This window comes from Schistocerca gregaria, chromosome 6, assembly GCF_023897955.1.
Source record: "Schistocerca gregaria isolate iqSchGreg1 chromosome 6, iqSchGreg1.2, whole genome shotgun sequence".
Lineage (NCBI taxonomy): Eukaryota > Metazoa > Arthropoda > Insecta > Orthoptera > Acrididae > Schistocerca > Schistocerca gregaria.
This window is the reverse complement of record NC_064925.1, coordinates 145,822,110-145,845,979: the sequence shown is the minus strand read 5'-3', so window position 1 is coordinate 145,845,979 and position 23,870 is coordinate 145,822,110. Positions and strand designations below refer to the sequence as shown.

Here is a 23,870-nt window from a genome sequence, read left to right as displayed (position 1 = left end):
TCATAACGAATCCTACACCTGTTATACCATTTTCTGCTGCTGTTGATATTACCCGATACTCATCTGACCAGAAATCCTTGTCTTCCTTCCACTTCACTTCACTTACCCCTACTATATCTAGATTGAGTCTTTGCATGTCCCTTTTCAGATTTTCTAGTTTCCCTACCACGTTCAAGCTTCTAACATTCCACGCCCCGACTCGTAGAATATTATCCTTTCGTTGATTATTCAATCTTTTTCTCTTGGTAACCTCTCCGATGGCAGTCCCCTCCCGGAGATCCGAATGGGGGACTATTCCGGAATCTTTTGTCAATGGAGAGATCATCATGACACTTCTTCAACTACAGGCCACATGTCTTGTGGGTACACGTTACGTGTCTTTAATGCAGTGTTTTCCATTGCCTTCTGCATCCTCATGTCGTTGATCATTGCTGATTCTTCCGCCTTTAGGGGCAATTTCCCACCCCTAGGACAAGAGAGTGCCCTGAACCTCTATCCGCTCCTCCGCCCTCTTTGACAAGGCCGTTGGCAGAATGAGGCTGACTTCTTATGCCGGAAGTCTTCGGCCGCCAATGCTGATTATTTATCAAAAGTTAGGCAGTAGCGGGGATCGAACCCGGGACCGAAGACGTTTTGATTGTGAATGAAAGACGATACCCCTAGACCACGGGTTCTGCTAAATACCTAAGTATTACAATTATGAACAACATAAATTGGAAGGAACACATAGAACATGTTGTGTGTAAGGCTAACCAACGACTGCTTTTTTTGGTAGGACACTTAGAAAATGTAACAGACCTACTAAAGGGACTGCGTACACTACGCTTGTCCGCCCTCTTTTGGAATACTGCTGCGCGTTGTGGGGTACTTACCAGATAGGATTGACGGAGTACATCGAAGAAGTTCAAAGAAAAGCAGCACGTTTTGTAATATGGCGAAATATGGAAGACAGTGTCACAGAAATGATACAGGATTTGGGATGGACATCATTAAAAGAAAGGCGTTTTTCGTGGCGACGGAATCTTCTCAGCCGCGTGGGATTAGCCGAGCGGTCTGGGGCGCTGCAGTCATGGACTGTGCTGCTGATCCCGGCGGAGGTTCGAGTTCTCCCTCGGGCATGGGTGTGTGTGTGTTTGTCCTTAGGATAATTTTGGTTAAGTAGCGTGTAAGCATAGGGACTGATGACCTTAGCAGTTAAGTATCATAAGATTTCACACACGTAAAATTTCACACACTTTCTCCTCCGAATGGCAAAATATTTTGTTGACTCCAACTTACATAGGAAGGAACGATCACCAAGATAAAATAATGGAAATCAGAGCTCGTACGGAAAGATATAGGTGTTTATTCTTTCCGCGCTCTGTACGAGGTTGGAATAACAGAGAATTGTGGAGGTTGTTCGATAAACCCTCTGCCATGCGCTTAAATGTGATTTGCAGAGTATCCATGTAGATGTAGACGTATGACGTAAAGCGGTAATTGCCGATGTTGCAGGCATCCTGTATCCTTAAACTTTCCAGTTATCCATAATTTTTCTAACCTTCTTGAATATTATTCTTTCGCATGGCTGCATACTGAGCTGTATCTATAACCATGCAGCAACAGTTGATGCAACTGCATCCATCAGTATAAATGTCCGCCTCCTTAGCCGAGTCGCCAGCGCTTCTGTCTGCCATGCAGGGGGCCCGGATTCGATTCACTGCCGGGTTACAGATTTTCTCCGCTCGGGATCGCCAGCGCTTCTGTCTGCCATGCAGGGGGCTCGGATTCGATTCACTGCCGGGTTGCAGATTTTCTCCGCTCGGGATCTGGTAACGTGTTGTCATCATCATCTCATAGTAATCGACATGCAAGTCGCCCAGTGTGGTGTCAACTGAAGAGCCTTGCAACTCGGCTGCCATCAGTGTCATACGATCATTTCATTTCTTTTTGAGTGTAAATAACCAAGGTTTCTGACAATGTTTACTTGCTCATCGTTGTTGCTCGCACTGTGCATAGTGACTGAGTTAGTAAAAGCGGTCAGCTGGGGCCATGAGAAAGGGCGTGATAATATTTCGGTAATGGCAAATTATCAGAATCATTACTGTTTCTTGTAGGAAGCCAGAGATTGATCATTTGTGTCTGGTTTCTCATTCCGTGTTTAGTTTGACACAACTTACATGCTGCAATTTGAATCTTTCTTTCAGAATTTCCTATTACAAGCTAACCGTCATCAATAGCAGCGTCTTGAAATTAAAGTCGTCAGTTCTCAATTGTCTTTTAATATAATCAATCATTTATGTGTCATGTTGTTGGTATAAACTTCGGAAATGTAAAGGGACCGTGGGCAGCCTTATCCAACTCCTTAATTAATATCAACAGATTCTGTCCCATTATTTACAGTACCGTTCCATCTTATACTGTTTTTGTATAATGACAGAATTACCTTAATCAGATGTTCTTCAACAGCATAGCATTTCCTGTTTAATATTGCCAACCGATAAAAACGTAACTGCCTTAAAATAGTAAAAGTTCTTAATATAACAGCTGCCCTTTCTGAACCGTTCACTGAAGTTCCTCTTAGCGCTCACTTTCGCCATCACCTACTAGTATACCGATGGTCACTGGAATTGCTGGATGTGGCCTTTTGTTGTAAACCACCTTCACATCTACATTTACGTCTACATTTATACTATGAGAAACCACTGGAGTTTCTCTTGAGTACTGTCTTTCACCACCACTGGTTTGCCAATGGTAATTGAAATTGGTGGGTGTGGTCTCTCTTTGTACACCACCTTCACATCTACATATTCATCTATACCTACTTTTATGTATGAGCCGGAACTATGGGCCTCATGTAAAAAGGGTGACCCGGCTGAGCCACGCAATTTGACTCTTAGTCTGATCACGATATGTGGCTCTTAATTGCACGCGTTGATCACTTAGGCTGACGTGAGGATCAATGAACTATACTTGACGGGATGTGTCTGGAACACCTTAGGTGATTAGAAAGTTAGTAGAGAGGAATACAATTAAATACTTAGCTTTAATTTAGCATCAGCGGTGAACGTCGATCTTGACTTTGTATAATAATATTTAAGGATGCAGTTATAGAATGAACTGCTAATACTTATTTACAGTTCTGATTGCTTGACACATATAGATCAATTGTCAATGAATAAACTGAATGTGGCGCCTGGCTAGGTCGTAGCTACTGACTTAGCTGAAGGCTATGCTAACTAGCGTCTCTGCAAATGAGATCTCTGAATCGATAACGAGTGAACCATTCCTATTAAAGTCGGCAGTAGAACTGGCCAGTGCGCTAGCTTGTCTCGTAAGACCAGCCGAGTGGCGGCGCTCGGTCTGCTAGCGTCGACAGTGGCGACTCACGGGTCCGATGTGTACTGACGGACCGCGGCCGATTTGGAGCCTACAACCTAGCAGGTGTGGTGCCTTGCGGTGACACCACATCTACATTTACATCTACGTTTATACTCTGAGAAACCACTGTGAAGTGAATGGCAGAGGATACGTCCATTTCCACCGTTATTAGGGGCCTTTCCCGTTCCATTCACGTATGGAGCTAGGGAAGAACGATGGTTCAAAAAATAGTTCAAATGGCTCTGAGCACTATGGGACTTAACATCTATGGTCATCAGTCCCCTAGAACTTAGAACTACTTAAACCTAACTAACCTAAGGACATCACACAACACCCAGTCATCACGAGGCAGAGAAAATCCCTGACCCCGCCGGAAATCGAACCCAGGAACCCGGGCGTGGGAAGCGAGAACGCTACCGCACGACCACGAGATGCGGGCAAAGAACGATGGTTTATACGCTTTCGTGCCTGCTGTAGTTAATCTAATTTTATTCTCACTATCCCTACGGGAGCTGTAGGTATGGTGACATAATTTAAAAGCCGCTTCTTGAAACTTTGCAAGCAGTCCTTCTCGCTGTATTTGAAGTCTATCTTCAAGAATCTTCCAGTTCAGTTTCTTCAGCATCTCTGTGACACTCCCCCACGGGCCAAACAAACCTGTGACCATTAGTGCTGCCCTTCTCTGTATAGTCCTGTTTGGTACGGGTGCCAAACACGCCGAAACCGGTCAGATTTTTGTGGCCGAAAGGTTCTAGGCGCTTCAGTCTGGAACCGCGCGACCGCTACGGTCGCAGGTTCGAATCCTGCCTCGGGCATGGATGTGTGTCATGTCCTTAGGTTAGTTAGGTTTAAGTAGTTCTAAGTTCTATGGGACTGATGACCTCAGATGTTAAGTCCCATAGTTCTCAGAGCCATTTTGAACCGGTCAGATTTTCAGTAAATGACTGTGAAATCGAGACTGTTTCTTAGTAATTTTTTATTTGTAAGCAATTACCTTTGTAGACTAATTGTGTTTTCCCAGTATTCTACCAAGAAATGGAAGTCTGCAACCTGCCTTACCCACGAGTAAACGCATGTGATCATTCCATTCCATGTACCTACACTACTGGCCATTAAAACATCTACACCACGAACATGAAGTGCTACAGATGCGAAATTTAAGCGACAGGAAGAAGATGCTGTGATATGCAAATGATTAGCTTTTCAGAGCATTAACACAAGGTTGGCGCCAGTGGCGACACCTACAACGTGGTGACATGAGGAAAGTTTCCAACCGATTTCTCGTACACGAACAGCAATCGGCCGTCGTTGCCTGGTGAAACGTTGTTGTGATGCCTCGTGTGAGGAGCAGAAATGTGTACCATCACGTTTCCGACTTAGATGAAGTTCGGATTGTAGCCTATCGCGGATTGCGGCGTATCGTATCGGGACATTGCTGTTCGCGTTGGTCGAGATACAATGATTGTTGGCAGAATATGGAAACGCTGAGTTCAGGAGGGTAATACGGAACGCCGTGCTGGATCCCAACGGCGTCGTATCACTAGCAGTCGAGATGACAGGCATCTTATCCGCATGGCTGTAACGGATCTTGCAGCCATGTCTCGATCCCTGAGTCAGCAGATGGGGACGTTTGCAAGACAACAACCATCTGCACGAACAGTTCGACGACGTTTCCAGCAACACGGTCTATCAGCTCGGAGAGTGTCTCCGGTTACCCTTGACGCTGCATCAGAGTGAGGAGCGCCTGAGATGGTGTACTTAACGACGAGTCTGGGTGCACGAATGGCAAAACGTCATTTTTTCGGATGAATCCAGGTTCTGTATACAGCATCATGATGGTCGCATCCGTGTTTGGCGACATCGCGGTGAACGCACATTGGAAGCGTGTATTCGTCATCGCCACACTGGCGCATCACCCAGCGTGATGGTAAGGGGTGCCATTGGTTACACGTCTCGGTCACCCTTGTTCGTATTGACGGCACTTTGAAGAGTGGATGTTATATTTCAGATGAGTTACGACTCGTGGCTCTACCCTTCATTCGATCCCTGCGAAACCCTACATTTCAGCTGAATAATGCACGACCGCATGTTGCATGTCCTGTACGGGCCTTTCTGGATACAGAAAATGTTCGACTACTGTCCTGGCCAGCGCATTCTTCAGATCTCTCACCAATTGAAAACGTCTGGTCAATGGTGGCCGAGCAACTGGTCCGTCACAATACACCAGTCACTACTCTTGATGAATTTCGGTGTCGTGTTGAAGTTGCATGGGCAGCTGTACCTGTACAGCTCTGTTTGACTCAGTGCGCAGGCGTATCAAGGCCGTTATTACGGCCAGAGGTGGTTGTTCTGGGTACTGATTTCTCAGGATGTATGCACCCAAATTGCATGAATATGTAGTCACATGTTCTAGTATAATATATTTGTGCAATGAATACCCGTTTATCATCTGCATTTCTTTTTGGTGTAGCAGTTTTAATGGCCAGTAGTGTACAAAGTGTTACCATCAGGTATTAGTATGACTAGAAGGTCGAGAGCATTTCATCTGAAAGACGTGTGAGCAGACACGGATCGAGAATGCAGTCCCTTGCTATACCAGAGAGAGAGCAAAAATATGACGTTCACATCGTTTTTCGCAGCGTCTACCTCGTCGTGAAGGCAAGGCGTTGAGCGGCATCTGGAGACGCATTCTGACGACACGCTGCAACTGCAGCGGCGGCACAAAGCGATTGTATAAGCGACTCTCGGGCGTGGTGGAGCTAGCGCCTGAGTCAGAGCGGGCCCCTGCGGAAGGTGGCGAGTGGTCCTCTACCACGCCGGCGGCGGCGCCTGAGGACTCCAGAGGAGCGGCATGAGGGGGGGGGGGGGGGGAGGGGGGACAGCGTGCGGTGTGCGCGCATGCCTGCCGGCGCCGGGACGCCGGCCGCCGCGGCGCCAGAGCGAGGCAGTCGTGCTCTGGCGGGCGTCGCGAGCGGCCGACCGAGGCGAAGCGCAGCGTCGTCCACTGTGCCGCTGGCGGGCCGCGCAGACGTCGCGACGCGCCTCCAGTGCCGGCGGGCGATCAGCGTACGCCGGAGTCGCGCGTCGCCCCCGCTGGGCCGACCTCGTCCAAATATTTACAAACAATCGCTTCTCTTTAGCGAGTGGAACATTGTCGTGTACTATAATCCCTCACCTGTGAAACCCGGTAACGGACGTAGGCTTTTCGTACATAATTGACAAGTTAGCAGTCCGACACAATAATAGCGTTAGCATAAAAAAATTCCCTAATTTTTCTCAGTAGTAATCCACGTATCTTCTTTGCACAGTGATCGAGTTCTAGTTTCTCATCAAGACATTAGAAAAATGTCTTGGACCAGTGTATTCTAAATACTGGACGTTGTCAACTGTATTCCGTGCACGATACTTACGTTTACAGACCCACACATTATTCTGATCAATCTTGCAAAGGCTCTACTCTAGCATTTAGCACACCGCCGGTCTACTCTCTAAATAATTTAGACATTTCCAAGATAGTTTCGAAGTGCTGCATTCTCGTAGTCCATCAACCGGCTGCAGTACATGTTACCTTTTAACCCAAGGGAAAAAATTAAGAAAATGTGTGTTTAAACAGACACGGCGATAAAGGTTTGTCTAAGCATTGGAAAGGGACGTATTCTCATTCTGTGCTAACACTACAGTGCGGGACTACATCGAAGACCACGAAACAATAATACACACTATTCCGAGTTATTCAGTGGCTGTGAAAGTTGGCAGTTGAATTCTGGGCACCATTTATCGTGACATTGTACTCACATTCCATAATACGCTGTTGTAGACATTGTTCTCTTGTTCTGTGGCACTCTAACAACGTTAGACTGTTCGAGAATAATAATAAAAAAAAACAATAGGGTTTTCGGGGAGTTCGTCGGATGTAGAAGCTATAAGTTATACTCCGTATGCTGTTTAACGTGATAGCGTCTTAGACTCTTAGAGACTAATTTGTTGATAAATGTCGCCCAGTTGTTCTCTATAGCTCGTACAGTGCTCAACTTCATCAGAATCATTCAAAAGCCGGATCCTCTGCGAAGCGACCATCATATGTGGTGGAAGTTCCGTGTGGCGCTTATCAGGGCAGAGTATTGACGATCGAGGCATTCATTAACTGTTCGTAGGCGTTGCCTGATTTATTTGCACAGTGCTGGTCCGATTCCCTAAAAAGGCACGTAATTTTCAAAGTGTTAATCTGTGGAGGAAGTAAATATTATGTGTGTTGTCTCAACAGACATTTAATTTCGAGAGAAAGAAACCTGAGGGAACGGATTAGAAAGTGTGACTTTATAGAAGGACTTTCTAAGACAGTTCAACACGGGGTTGCGTAATAGCGTCTACGTAAATTTGTGACGTGTACTGTCGAATGCTAATTACTGAAACAGCGTGTGCTATCGAACAGAAGTGTATTCATTGTTGGTCGCTGACGTTCAGCGCAGGAGTGTTGGTAGGGTTCTAGACTTTGTGACACTGTTGGGCATCCGTCCCGCTTTAGCTGAAGCAGTAGTGGTATGTAGACGGAGGCTGGAGCAAGTGACCGAGTGTCGTCGTTCAGCAATGGGGGCCAGAGCGTTTTTGGCGGGCCGTTTGGTGGCGGTGTTGGCGGCGGCGGTGGCCGGTGCGCTGTCGGGGGCGGAAGCAGCGGAGCCCCCGCCGGAGGCCGCGCCAGGCTTGGACGGCGCCGCCGGTGGCAGCAACGGCAGCGGGGGCGGCAGCACCAGTGGGGGCGGAGCGCGGCCCGCCGAGGACTACGAGATGTACGACTACAGCTGGAGCGAGTCGCACGCCATCTTCAACTGGAGCGAGCTGGCGCCCGCCCTGCTGGTGTACGGCGCCACGTTCGCGCTGGGCGTCGCCGGCAACTCGCTCATCATCTTCACGGTGTGCCGCTACCGGCGCATGAGCACCACCACCAACGTCTTCCTGGCCAGCCTCGCCTCCGCGGACCTGCTGCTCATCACCGTCTGCATCCCCGTCAAGGTAAGCTGCGCCACTCCGCCTGCCGCTGCGCCATCGTGGACCCACGTTCCCAGATTCACTTTTGGAAATCCGTCATGGTTCAGTATCTTTAAGTAACAGCGATGACACCCATTTCATTTGTAATGAACGCTACATTACATCATCTTCTACATCTACATCTACATGATTACCCTGCAATTCACATTTAAGTGTTGGGCAGAGGGTTCATCGAACCACAATCATACTATCTCTCTACCATTCCACTCCCGAACAGCGCACGGGAAAAACGAACACCTAAACCTTTCTGTTCGAGCTCTAATTTCTATTATTTTATTTTGATGGTCATTCCTACCTATGTAGGTTGCGCTCAACAAAATATTTTCGCATTCGGAAGAGAAAGTTGGTAACTGAAATTTCGTTAAAAGGTCTCGCCTCGACCAAAAATGTGTTTGCTTTAATGACTTCCATCCCAACTCGCGTATCATATCTGTCACACTCTCTCCCCTATTACGTGATAACACAAAACGAGCTGCCCTTTTTTGCCCCCTTTCGATGTCCTCCGTCAATCCCACCTGGTAAGGACCGCACACCGCGTAGCAATATTCTAACAGAAGACGAACGAGTGTAGTGTAAGCTGTCTCTTTAGTGGACTTGTTGCATCTTCTAAGTGTCCTGCCAATGAAACGCAACCTTTGGCTCGCCTTCCCCACAATATTATCTATGTGGTCTTTCCAACTGAAGTTGTTCGTAATTTTAACACCCAGGTACTTAGTTGAATTGACAGCCTTGAGAATTGTACTATTTGTCTAGTAATCGAATTCCATCGGATTTCTTTTGGAACTCATGTGGATCACCTCACACTTTTCGTTATTTAGCGTCAACTGCCATCTGCCACACCATACAGCAATCTTTTCTAAATCTTCAGATCCCTTTCCGATATCTACATCTACATCTACATTTATACTCCGCAAGTCACCAAAAGTGTGTGGCGGAGGGCGCTTTATGTGCCACTGACATTACGCCCCTTTCCTGTTCCATTCGCGTATGGTTCGCGGTAAGAACGAGTGCCGGAAAGCCTCAGTGTGCGTTCGAATCTCTCTAATTTTACATTCGTGTACTGCTCGAGAGGTATAAGTAGGGGGAAGCAATATATTCGATACCTCATCCAAAAACGCACCCTCTCGAAACCTGGACAGCGCGATCCAGAGCGCCTCTCTTGCAGAGTCTGCCACTTGAGTTTGATAAACATCTCCGTAACGCTATCGCGCTTACCAAATAACCCTGTGACGAAACACGCCGCTCTTCTTTGGATCTTCTCTATCTCCTCTGTCAATCCGACCTGGTACTGATCCCACACTGATGAGCAATACTCAAGTATAGGTCGAACGAGTGTTTTGTAAGCCACCTCCTTTGTTCTTTCTTAGACTATCATGCCGTCATCAGGCCGACAAAAACATTCTCATAAAATGGGGTAAATGTTCCTTGAACTCAAAAGTATAGGTACGAAAAGGTACCGAGTGTCATTGTTTCACAATACAGTTCAGCATAATGCTTGACACATTGGACTCCCGTGCTCTGCAGTACTTTCGATGTCAACGAACAGTCATTCCATGTTATGTTGGTGAAATGTGTTGACTGATGATGATATAATATCCCAACTATTGAAAATAATAAAAAATATTAATATCAATGCTGTTGTCAAGTTTTATTTTCTGCATCATCTAAGAGCTGTGGTGCACTGCTTGCAGAAAGCATTCTGTGAAATCGTTGAAGTTATTGTTCTTCTGTTTGCTATCGCGCTTATCAAATAACCCTGTGACGAAACGCGCCGCTCTTCTTCGGATCTTCCCTATCTCCTCCGTCAACCCGGCCTGGTACGAATCCCACACTGATGAGCAATACTCAAGTATAGGTCGAACGAGTGCCTTGTAAGCCACCTCCTTTGTTGATGGACTACACTTTCTAAGGACTCTCCCAATGAATCTCAACCTGACACCCGACTTACCAACAATTAATTTTATATGATCATTCCACTCCCAGATAATTTGCATAAGTAACTGCTACCAGTGTTTGTTCCGCTGTCATATAATCATACAACAAAGGATCCCTCTTTCTATGTATTCGCAATACATTACATTTGTCTATGTTAAGGGTCAGTTGCCACTCCCTGCACCAAGTGCCTATCCGCTGCAGATCTTCCTGCTTTCGCTGCAGTTTTCTAATGCCGCAACGTCTCTGTATACCACAGCGTCATCCGCGAAAAGCCGCTTGGAACTCTACTACGTCATTTATATACCGGGTGATCAAAAAGTCGGTATATATTTGGAAACTTAATAAACCACGGAATAATGTAGATAGAGAGGTAAAAAATGACACACATGCTTCGAATGACATGGAGTTTTATTATAACCAAAAAGAAAATACCCCATATTGCTAGACGCATGAAAGATCTCTTGCGCGCGTTTTTTGGTGATGCTCGTGTGCTCAGCCGCCACTTTCGTCATGCTTGGTCTCCCAGGTCCCCAGACCTCAATCCGTGCGATTATTGGCTTTGGGATTACCTGAAGTCGCAAGTGTATCGTGATCGACCGACTTCTCTAGGGATGATGAAAGACAACATCCGACGCCAATGCCTCCCCATAATTCCGGACATGCTTTACAGTGCTGTTCTCAACATTATTCCTCGACTACAGCTATTGTTGACGAATGATGGTGGACATATTGAGCTTTTCCTGTAAAGAGCATCATCTTTGCTTTGTCTTACTTTGTTATGCTAATTATTGCTATTCTGATCAGATGAACTGACATCTATCGGACATTTTTTGAACGTTTGTATTTTTTTGTCCTAACAAAACCCCATGGCATTCCAAGAATGTGTGTCAATTTGTACCTCTCTGTCTACGTTATTCCGTGATGTATTCAGTTTTCAAATTGATACTGCCTTTTCGATCACCCGGTATATTGTGAAAAGCAATGGTCCAATAACACTCCACTGTTGCACGCCAGAGGTTACTTTAACGTCTGTAGGCGTCCCTCCATTGAGAACAACATGCTGTGTTCTGTTTGCTAAAAACTCTTCAGTTCAGCCACACAGCTGGTCTGATATTCCGTAGGCTCTGACTTTGTTTATCAGGCGACAGTGCGGAACTGTATCGAACGCCTTCCGGAAGTCAAGGAAAGTGGCATCTACCTGGGAGCCTATATCTAATATTTTCTGGGTCTCATGAACAAATAAAACGAGCTGGGTCTCACACGATCGCTGTTTCCGGAATCCATGTTGAATCCTACAGAGTAGATTCTGGGTTTCCAGAAATGACATGATAGGCGAGCAAAAAACATGTTCTAAAATTCTACAATAGATCGATCTCAGGTGATCATGTGGATACCAGTTAACCATCAGTGCGAGGAATTTTTATTTTCCTAACCAATATTTATTTATTGGTGGAAACCAAATTGGCCCCTTTAAATTTTTTTAATGGAGGTGGAGCCCCTCCACGCCCACACAGGCATGATGACCAACTCAAAAGGTCTACTGCCATCTCTGCATAAGGGCTAGTTTCAACTAAAGTGAGATGTTGTAGGATGTGGGTATTACGATGTTTGAGTACGTCTGGTTAAGGTTAACCATTAATACGCGCTCATCTGGAGATAGATTGAGTCGTAAGTCGAACGGAGGGAAGCGGTTTGAAGGGCAGAGGAAAAAAAAGTGCCAAGGCAAGAACCAAGGGAAACAAACCTCTGCGATAGTTAGTAGCGGATGTTTTGCTACCTGCGATAGGTCATGCAAGGGTAGGCTTTGTTAGTAGTGGGTATCATGCATGTCGATACTTTTGACGTTGTGCGGCGGTGTTGCTCTGCGGCTGCAGCTGGGTGACGGTGTTGAACTCTCGGTCATCGTCAGCATCCTCCAACAGTTAGGTTTATCTTCGTTTTGTGTCCGACAGGTCATATACCAGATGCACACTGTAGGGTGATGTGGGCGATTTGTTTTTGCGTCAGTGGGCGAGCTCGTCGGTTTCCCTGCTGTGGCCTGTTGGTCGGCTTTAATAGCAGCTGGTATTTCCAGTCAACCTTCCGGGATGTAAGGTCGTGGTCCATGAAACTCTTCAGTTCCTAACGAGTCGGCAAGACTCACCGGAGGAGAAACATCCCTCTGAAGATGTCCAGCGCAGCTCTGGACGAAACGTTAGGAGCTGAAGAGTTTCATGGACCACGACCTTACATCCCGGAAGGTTTACCAGAAGATATTCATCCGGTCGTGAAAGCCTTCATACTAGGATTTTCAGTCAACGTTGCTGACATGCAGGAGCTTGCCGACGTTTGTCGCTTGTTGGTGTCTGCTAGATTGCCATAGGTGGTTATGCCCTAGCTAGGAGTATCTTTGACCGCTTATGCTTCCACCTATTGCTATGATATGTCCCCTTTAAAGTAATCCCCTCAAATACATACACTTATGCCATCCCTTTTTCCAATCCTCGAAGCATTTATGGAACTTAGTTTTCAATATGATGTTCACGTACTCCAGAAATTCTGTTTTTATTCATCGATGGTGGCAAAACGACGTTCTTTCATGGTTCTCTTCAGCCTTGGGAATAGAAAGAAGCCGCAAGGGGCCACGTCCGGCGAATACGGTGGCTGAAGCAAAGATAACGGTTTCGTTCTCTACCATCTGAGCTCCCCAAGCAAGACTCACGCCCCGTCATCACAGCTTTAATTCCACTAGTACCTCGTCTCCTACCTTCCAAACTTCACAGAAGCTCTCCTGCTTCATAGAAGCTCTCCTGCAGAACTAGCGCTCCTCAAAGAAGGGATACAGCGGAGACATGGCTTAGTCACTGCCTGGGGGGATGTTTAAAGAATGAAATTTTCACTCTGCAGCGTAGTGTGCACTGATATGAAACATCCTGGCAGATTAAAACTGTGTGCCGGACGGAGACTCGAACTCGGTAGAGCACTTTCCAGCGAAAGGCAAAGGTCCCGAGTTCGAGTTTCGGTCCGGCAGGCAGTTTTAATCTGCCAGGAAGTTTCATATCAGCGCACACTCCGTTTCAGAGTGAAAATCTCATTCTGGCTAAGCCATGCCTCCGCAATATCCTTTCTTCCAGGAGTGCTAGTGCTGCAAGGTCTGCAGGAGAGCTTCTGTGAAGTTTGGAAGGTAGGAGACGAGGTTCTTGCGGATCTGAGGCTCTGAGGACGGGGTAGCTCATTCGGTAGAGCACTTGCCGGGGAAAATCAGAGTCCCGATAACGGTTTTGTTTCTTACTAAATAATCGCGAAGGAGCATTGAGGTGTGAATGGGAGTATAACATGACGAAATTTCCAGGAGTGTTTCTGCTAGAGCTGTAGTCGTTTTCTCCTGATTGCTTCATGTAAACTGCGCGTAACTTCCAGGAAGTCTTCCTTATGGACTGTACGAACATAAGGGAAGAACACATGGTGGACTATCCCATTGTGGTCGACGAAACCTCTCAGAAGAACCTTCACTAGTGATCGAACTTTTTATCACTTTGGCTCTTCAGACTGTTTCCACTGGGATGACTGGTCCTTCGTTTCGATACCATACCCGTATACCTAAGTTTCGTCAACTGTTATAACATTCTGTAGAGGTTGGGGGTCTTTGCGATTTCGTCCATCAATCGCTGACGTCGCTTTTGATCGAAATTCAACAATTTCGGAACAAACTTTGTTTCAACACATTTCATGCTCAAAGCATCCGAAAAAGTTCCTTCTCATGTTCCAAAGGATATACCGACATTACCAGCCACCTCTCGTAAGGTAATGCAGCGATTTTCCAGAACCATTTTCTCTACTTCTTCCATATTGTCGTCAGTAATTCATGTGTTAGAGGGTCCAGAGCGATCGTCATCTTTAACGTCTTCTCGATCCTTTTTGAAATGTTTATACAACTCGTGAACTCTTGTCTTACTCATTCGTCAAAAGCCATAGTCAACATTTCGAATGCGGTGCTACACTTTATTGCGTATCCGAGACACAATTTAATGCAGATTCTTTGGTCCATCTTTTTCGTATGTAAAAATTCGTCGAGCGCTCGAAAGCACGTATGACCTTTTCGATTGTCGAAAATAAACTAATATCCGAAACAGCTGAAAATTCAAAAATGCATCAAGAACATCTCTACCGACAAGATTAAAATTTTGAAAATCGAATGTTCAAGAAAAAGCGAAATTAAAATTTTTCTGTTACTCTTTGATCACACCTCACGTAAATCTCACAGAGGGTACACAAACAACTGATCCCCACTATGGTGAATCTCCTTTGCTGCGCCGGCCGCGGTGGTCTCGCGGTTCTAGGCGCGCAGTCCGGAACCGTGCGAGTGCTACGGTCGCAGGTTCGAATCCTGCCTCGGGCATGGATGTGTGTGATGTCCTTAGGTTAGTTAGGTTTAAGTAGTTCTAAGTTATAGGGGACAAATGACCACAGCAGTTGAGTCCCATAGTGCTCAGAGCCATTTGAACCATCCTTTGCTGCTTATGGTGTAAACGTTGGCAGCACATGGACTAACAGTGTAGTCGATTTGCTGCCACTGTCCACACCGTAAGTAAGCCAGCAGATTTAGCATACTGTTCATATATTTTTTCGCACCTTCTCTAAGATGTACAGGATTATTATAAGGGTCTCCAGGGCTATATAAGATAATTGCGCCGAAACTAAAAGCCTTACAGGAAACAGACACATTTGACTGACTAGAGCTTCTCACTAAGTTTCTACCTCATATTACACGTGCTCAATATGCGTACCGGCTGTGACGTGACAAACGTCAATACGTCACTGAAGTCGCTGAAACGAACTACCGGGAAGCTGAGACGGAAGCCCGCTTTGGAAATCTCTTTATTGGCTACAATCCTTGTGGATGTTGTACTGCGTCATCGTATAAAATAATTTAATTATAAACTTAAAAACCAACTTTTCGGCCGTATTACAACGCCCTCTCGAATTTTTCGTTGGCGCGTCCGCGATTATTTCGCCAGGACACGGGCTTTCTGGGACAAGGTAGGCTGCCACAGCCATGGTGGTGCTCCGCAGTCGCAGATTTATTATGCTATGCTAATCGTACAACATAGCTTTCATGTTCTTTTACTCGTGTGCTAACTGGTCTCCTTGTCTCTCCTATGTAGGCACTTCCGTACTCACAACGTAGTTCAAATACTTCTGCAGTATTTAGTCTGTTGACTGCATCTTTGGATTAGATTAGATTAGATTAGATTAGATTAATACTTGTTCCATAGATCATGAATACGACACTTCGTAATGATGTGGAACGTGTCAGGTTAATAAAAGATGTCTGTACAAGAAATTACATTACACAAAATATTGCATGACACTAATGATTAAGTTTTTTTTAAATTTTTTTTTACTTAGTTTATATCTAAAAATTCAGCCAATGAGTAGAAGGATTTGTCATCTAGAAATTCTTTTAATTTATTTTTAAATGTTAGTTGGCTATCTGTCAGGCTTTTGATGCTGTTTGGTAGGTGCCCAAAGACTTTTGTGGCAGCATAATTTACCCCTTTCTGTGCCAAAGTCAGATTTAACCCTGGATAGTGAAGATCATCCTTTCTCCTGGTGTTATAGGTATGCACACTGCTATTACTTTTGAATTGGGTTGGATTATTATCAACAAATTTCATAAGGGAATATATATACTGTGAGGTTACTGTGAGGATCCCTAGATCCTTAAATAGATGTCTGCAGGATGACTGTGGGTGGGCTCCAGCAATTATTCTGATTACACGTTTTTGTGCAATGAATACTTTTCCTACTCAACGATGAATTACCCCAGAATATGATGCCATACGAAAGCAGTGAATGAAAGTAGGCATAGTAAGCTAATTGACTGAGATTCTTATCACCAAAATTTGCAATAACCCTAATAGCATACGTAGCTGAACTCAGACGTTTCAGCAGACCATCAATGTGTTGCTTCCAGTTTAACCTCTCATCAATGGACACACCTAAAAATTTTGAAAATTCTACCTTAGCTACAGACTTCTGTTCAAATTCTATATTTATTACTGGAGTTGTGCCATTTACTGTACGGAACTGTATATACTGTGTTTTATCAAAATTTAAAGAGAGTCCGTTTGCTGAGAACCACTTAATAATTTTGTGAAAAACATCATTTACAATTACATCACTTAGTTCTTGGTTTTTGGATGTTATTACTATACTTGTATCATCAGCAAAAAGAACTAACTTTGCATCTTCATCAATGTGGAATGGTAGTCATTAATGTATATCAAGAACAGTAAAGGACCTAAGACTGAACCCTGTGGGACCCCGTGCTTGATAGCACCCCAGTTTGAGGAATCAGCTGTTGTTTTAACATTACACGAACCACTTATTTCAACTTTCTGCATTCTTCCAGTTAAGTATGAATTAAACCATTTGTGCACTGCCCCACTCAAACCATAATGATTTAGCTTATCTAAAAGAATTCCATGATTTACACAATCAAAGGCCTTTGAGAGATCACAAAAAATACCAATGGGTGATGTCCGGTTATTCAGAGCATTTAATATTTGATCAGTGAAAGCATATATAGCATTTTCTGTTGAAAAGCCTTTCTGAAAACCAAACTGACATTTTGTTAGTACTTTATTTTTACAAATATGGGAGGCTACTCTTGAATACATTTCTTTCTCAAAAATTTTTGATAGGGCTATCAGAAGAGAGATTGGGCGGCAGTTATTGACATACGACGTATCCCCCTTTTTATGCAATGGTTTTACAATGGCATATTTCAGTCTATCAGGGAAAACACCCTGCTCCAAAGAGCTATTACATACGTGGCTGAGAATCCTACTTATCTGTGGGGAACAAGCTTTAAGTACTTTGCTGGAAATGCCATCAATTCCGTAAGAGCTTTTACTTTTCAGTGAGTTTATTATTGTACTGATTTCAGAGGGAGAGGTTGGTGGAATTACAGTTGTTTCAAACTGCGCAGGTATGACCTCTTCTATTAATAGCCTTGCCTCTTCTAGTGAAGATCTAGATCATATTTTCTCCACAACATTTAAAAAATGATTATTCAAAATATTTTCAATTTCTGATTGTTTGTTAGTGCACTTGTCATTCAGTTTTATTGCACTAAAGTCTTCCTGTGCTCTTGGTTGCCCTGTTTCCCTTTCAATAATATTCCAAATTGCTTTAATTTTATTATCAGAGTTACTGATCTCAGGCATGATACACATTCTTCTGGACTTTTTAATAACTTTTCTTAGTACCGCACAATAGTTTTTATAATATTGAACAATTTTGGGGTCAGTACTCCCTCTTGCTGTTAGATACAGTTCTCTTTTGCGGTTGCAAGATATTCTTATTCCTTTAGTTAGCCAAGGTTCTTTATATGTTTTCTTGGAATTATGTTTAACTATTTTCTTGGGAAAACAATTTTCAAATACCCTTAAAAAGTATTGTGAAATAAGTTATATTTCAAGTTTGCATCGGGTTCCTTATACACTTCATCCCAGTCTAGTTGCTGTAGGCTTTCCCTAAAGTTTGCAATATTTATATTGTTAATTGAATGCACTGCTTTGAAAGTCTGATTTATTATACTGCATGGAGCTATGTCATGTACTGTAACAAGCTGTGCACTATGATCTGAAAGACCATTCTCAACAGGATAAGCATTTATGTCCTTAAACTTATGTTGGTCTATAAAAAAGTTATCTATCAATGTACTGCTGTTCTTTGTTATCCGAGTAGGAAAATCAATGACGGAGCTCAAATTGAAAGAACTGAGTAATACTAAAAGGTCATTCTTCCTATTACACTCTTTCAGGGAATCAACATTGAAATCCCCATAAATGATAATTTGCTTCCCCCTGTCTGACAGATAGCACAACAAAGCATCCAAGTTTTCTAGAAATAGCTGGAAATTCCCTGAGGGGGACCTATACACTGTTACAATTATGAAAGTGCCATCATTTAGTTTAAGTTCAGTGGCACATGCTTCCATATGTTGTTCTACACAAAATTTTTTAATTTCTAAATTTTTTGCACTGTGGAAGCTTTTGACATATATGGCAACTCCTCCTCTCATCATATTATCTCTACTTACATGTGCAGCTAATTTGTACCCATTGATGCTAACCTTTTGCATATCAGTGACAATGTGATGCTCAGACAGGCATAGTATATCTATTACATTCTTGGTTTCTATATCTTCTAAACAAAGCAGAAGCTCATCAATTTTATTCTTCAATCCCCCAATATTTTGATGAAATATACTAACAGTATTTTTCACTTTACTTTTGTGAGTATCTTGAACTTTTTTAACATCTTTAGTACTTTTATTCTTCAATCCCCCAATATTTTGACGAAATATACTAACATTATTTTTCACTTTACTTTTGTGAGTATCTTGAACTTTTTTAACATCTTTAGTACTTGCCTGGCTGAGTTTCCCACTGGACACTGATCTTACACTAAAAAAGAGTTTCCACCATGAGATGTAGTTCCTCCCCCCTTTAAATTTCCTGCTATCAGCCCAGCCAGTTTACCCTTCCCTTTCCTGTTGAGGTGCAGGCCATGTCTAGTATAGTCCCACCTACAGAGTGAATCAACAGGAACCACACCAATGTGTGACCCTGCACCAGATCCAAGTAGCTGTTCCAACTCCAAATTAACTCTCCTGACAGAAGAGGTCAAATGAGGTCGGTCGTGGCGCTCCAGAACCGACACAAACCCAACACTGGTATGATTCGATGCCGATGCAATCTTTGCCAGGTCACACTTTATGCTGGTGGAACTTGTCATGCCGTGCATCCTTTAGTTGCTACGGAAAATCGGTTTGAAACCTCCACACCACTGACAGGCAGTCTAGCCCACCAATAGCTTCTTTTCTGCACTCTAACCCCTCCCCCTTCAGTCATCACTGGCCTGTTATATTCTAGGGCCAATAAAGTTTAAAAAATGGGACGTACTGAAAGCGCTTGTCTACAATAAATAGTCACCTTTCCCCCACTAAAACCAGTCTTGCCCTGAGGAAGGCCGTTGTACGGTCGAAACGCTGGTTTTTAAGTTTATGGTTAAAGTATTTTCTACAGTGACACGGTACAACAGCCAGAAGAATTTTAATCATCATAACACCGACCACGGACGCCAACGTAGCTGTGTCCATTGGATTGCCTGCCTACAGGCGTGAACTAATGCGAGGCGACAATATGGTCTAGATGATTTGCCTACATGCTTTGACGCCCCTGGCCACAAGTACATCTACTCCAGAGAACCTATAACGAATTGACACGTGCAGAGATGCTCTATTCACTGATTTTTCTGTATGTCTAGTAATTTCCATGTAGCAGTTTACTAAAGCCGTGGAAGTACTTATGAATAACACTGTATAATGATAAGTACACAGTTTCCACATGATCACGTGGTATCATAGAAGGACCTACAGTGGTCTAATGTAACACTGTAATCAATTGCAAGTAAAGTAGGACATATAAAAAATGCATAAAATATTGTAACATCTGCCTCTCGTCCGAAGACTTATCAGAACATGGAGGTAGGGGATCAAGATTCAGAACGTGAGGTTACATACAATGTCTGTTCAAAAAATAATGGAATTATAGTTTTTTCGTAAAAACTTTATTTACTCTTCTACATCAATGCTATTCCCTTCAAAACAGTTCCAGTTAGATCTTATATACTTCTACTTGCGCATTTTCCAACTCCCGAAACAGTTCTGTGAGTCAGTCTTTCGAATAGCTTCTAACTCTTTCAACGTACGTAATTAATCTTGTCTTTCGCTAGCTAAAGTGTATAATTTTTAAAGCTGCGGAAACGTAAGTAGTGAAATATTGAATTCTTATTCCAGTTTTTCAGGACCGCCTCCATATTTTACAATTAATAAATAATAAAAATTAGTTGTCTAGAAAATACATCATAGGAGGACGAATTTCTAAAAGATGACATCAGCAAATAAGCCATAACTTTCAAATTTTGTTGTTGTTGAGAAATTAACGTAATTCAATTCTTGGCCCATTGAAAAAATAACGGGAATCTTAGTGTTTTGTAAAGAATTTATTCTTCTATATTAATGTTATCACCTCCAAAACAGACTCCATTAGATTTTATACACGCGCTTTTCTTAATCACCGAGACATTTCTCGAACTAAGCCTTCGAAATAGCTTTTAGCTATGCTCGTTTTTGATCTCATCTATGGTTTTTCCTTGACTGAACCTCGCAAACGGCCTTGAAAATGTAAGTGCTGCTCCTTATTGTTAGTTCTCTCTTGTAGTAAAAATTCACGCTGTACTATGCCGTTAAAACGGAAGAACACAGTGAACATAAAGTTCGAATTTGAGCGCACCACTTGAGCTGTTTTTGGGTTTGGCAATACAGAATGCATCCACTGAGCCTTTTTTACGACCTTATATCCGAAAACCCATGTTTCATCACCTGTAATGACACTTTCAGTAGTTCTGTATCGTTATTGACATAACCCTTGCACTCACCATTGAGTTTTCGAATAAATTTTGCTGTCGCGTGTTTCTTACGCATAACATACGAAAAAAAAGTTTTCGTGGGACAAACCAAATAATATGAAGCGCCTTCAATGGTAATGATTCGGTGATTATTTATAATCATTGCTTTAACATTTTCAGGATTTCATTGTATGAAGATGGAATGGAGCGTACGAGGCTCTCGTCATTTTTAACGCCTTCATGGCCTTCTTCGAAACGCTTATATCACTCATAAACCCTTATTTCACTCACAGCATTCTCACCAAAACGAAGATTTAACATTTCTCAAATTTTGCTGCACTTTATTCTTTTCTTAATAGCGAAGTTCGTACAAATTCTTCGATTCTTTTTTATACAAAATAAATAAACGAGATATCTACCAAAACACATGTACCTTTTTTGATAGCTAAAAAACGGACTATATAGGGTGAGTCAGAAGGAAAGATACGTGCTTTTAGTGGTGATAGCAGTGGTGATTCTGAAGAAAAAACTTGAAATGAACATATGGTACTTTCTGACAGATTAAAACTGTGTGCAAGACCGAGACTCGAACTCGGGACCTTTGCCTTTCGCGGGCAAGTTCTCTACCATCTTAACTACCCAAGCACGACTCACGCCCCGTCCTCGCAGCTTTACTTTTGCCAGTACCTCGTCTACTACTTTCCAAACTTTACAGAAGTTCTCCTTTTCTCTCATTTTCCATTCTTGAAACATCCCCAAGGCTGTGGATAAGCCATGTCTCCGCAATATCCTTTCTTTAAGGAGTGCTAGTTCTGCAAGGTTCGCTGGAGAGCTTCTGCGAAGTTTGGAAGGTAGGAGACGAGGTACTGTGAAACGTCCCCTTTGTAAAATTTATACACGATTGTGCTTAAACTGACACACAATAGTTTTTAGCGCAACGCAATCTGACTTTCAATAATCCCTACAAGAGAATGGCCCTGACTAACATTAACCTATATGTTGCACAAATCACTTACCTCACAAAGATCTTCGTTACTCGAACTACTGCAATATAGTGAGCGCCACTACTGCCAGCTAACTAAAAGATTCAAACTACGGAAGTCACTAACTACTGATAGGCACAGTTAGCAAATGAAAGATTTTAACAGAGAACAAACAATGTATTTACCTTTATAGTCATAATATATATATCAGTTCATGACACCAATTCTTACAAATTTCAGAACTCCGCCATCTCTCTCCCCACGTCCACTATTGCTGGCGGCTCACCTGCAACTGCGCAACGCTACGCGCTGTTAGCATCCAGCTGCCGCTGCCCAACACTACAATGGCAGACAACAATGCAAACCAGCCACAGACTGCACATGGCACAGCCAGTGATTTGTATACAGAGCGCTACATGGCGGCGGCGTTACCAATAAAAAAACCTAAACAGCCTACTTACAACTGGCAGAAGTAAAGCTGTGAGGACGGAGAGTGAGTCGTGATTGGGTAGCTCAGAAGGTAGAGCACTTGCCCGCGAAAGGCAAAGGTCCCGAGCTCGATTCTCGGTCTGGCACACAGTTTTAATCTGCCAGGAAATTTCATATCAGCGCACACTCCGCTGCAGAGTGAAAATCTCATTCTGGAATATATGCTCTTTTCTTAATCCTAATCGAGGTTCAGCAATTTGAAAATCACGGGCGTCAGTCGTGCTGAAAGCGTATATGATGACGTCTATTCGTGTTTCCAACGGAATATCCTCCAAATATTATGGTAACAAATTTTAAAAGATATCAAGCTACCATACTCAGTTGAAACGGTTGTCTAAAACAACTGGACAGATGAGTTGGTCATTTGTAATACGGTATGACACGTCAACTGAGGAACGTCGCTGAAAATTTGTTTCCACAACAGTATGCAGATTTTCGTCTGCCCACACGCGCCAGATACGCATGTCATTGATTGCGTTGATGGTAAATGTTGACTCACGAGGAATGCAGCGTTCCGTACGAACGAGTTCAGATCAGGAACACAGCAGCCCTCAACAAGAGCTGCAAAATGCATTGCGGTTGACACTGGCCTTTCTGAATCTCTTTTGAGAGAAAATGTACACAATTAAACAAAACATAACATCACAATGTTTCATTAGTATCACCTGCATTTGTTCTGATCCTCATTGCTTTCATTAGTTTCTTTGGAAACGTGTTAAGAACAGGAATATCAGGACACTTTTAGTTCACGATCACTAATTCTATCACCTCTCCATTCATGTACCGTTCCTCTTGACTCATCCTGTATACCAGATATGGCTAACAGTGTAGAGATACCTTTGAGACATTTTTACCAAAACAACAAAGTGTGATAACGTCCGGGAACACTTTCAGTTATTTATTGCACAAGAACCAAACACTGTAGAAATATTATAAATATGTCATTTAGAAGAGAAATCCAGGAAGGTTTTTTTTCATGTATACCGCCACAGCGTAGTAGCTAATTTGCCGATAGACAGCGCTAGTCGCAAACTAGGCGAGTTCAGATTCGGAGCGAGCTCTCTTTGTTGGACATGTTGCACCAATGGCTGATGCCTCAAATGCAATCGGACTCTCCGTTATAATCTTTCAATAGGATGGGGGTCAACCCCATTTTCATTGTGAAGTTCATGGGTACCTGAACACGGAGCTGTCGCCATCGATAGTGCGACCGTGCTACAGAAGGGGACAGCTGTTTCATGAAATGGCCCCTCCGATCACCAGATGTCACTCTGTGTGACTTTTTTTCTGTGGGAACACATGAAACATCTTGTGTGTGTACCGCTTCTACCAAGTGATGTAGCAGAGCTCCGGGAGAGAATACGGGAAGCGACTGCCACAGTCGACGATGCCATGCTGAGACGGGTGTGACAAGAATTCAAATACTATATTGACGTCTGCCAGGTCACCCATGGCTCGCATACTGAATGTTTGTAAAAAAAAAAAAAAAAAAACTTTCAGGTTTTCTCTTCAAATTGCAATATGTATGAAATCTGTACAATGTTTAGTTCTTGTGCAATAAATAATTGAAAGTGTTCCCGGACTTTATGTACAACC

General features: G+C 43.4%; 1 protein-coding gene across 1 annotated transcript in view; it reads left to right on the top strand.

Moving 5' to 3' along the window:
• Positions 1-6,278: 6,278 nt before the first annotated feature.
• LOC126278471 (G-protein coupled receptor 54-like) overlaps positions 6,279-23,870 on the top strand; it is a 1,326,787-nt gene continuing 1,309,195 nt past the window's right edge. Inside the window, exon 1 of the mRNA XM_049978614.1 lies at positions 6,279-8,370. Coding sequence (XP_049834571.1) covers positions 7,948-8,370 — 423 coding nt within the window. The 5' untranslated portion in view covers positions 6,279-7,947. The remainder of the gene's footprint in view (positions 8,371-23,870) is intronic.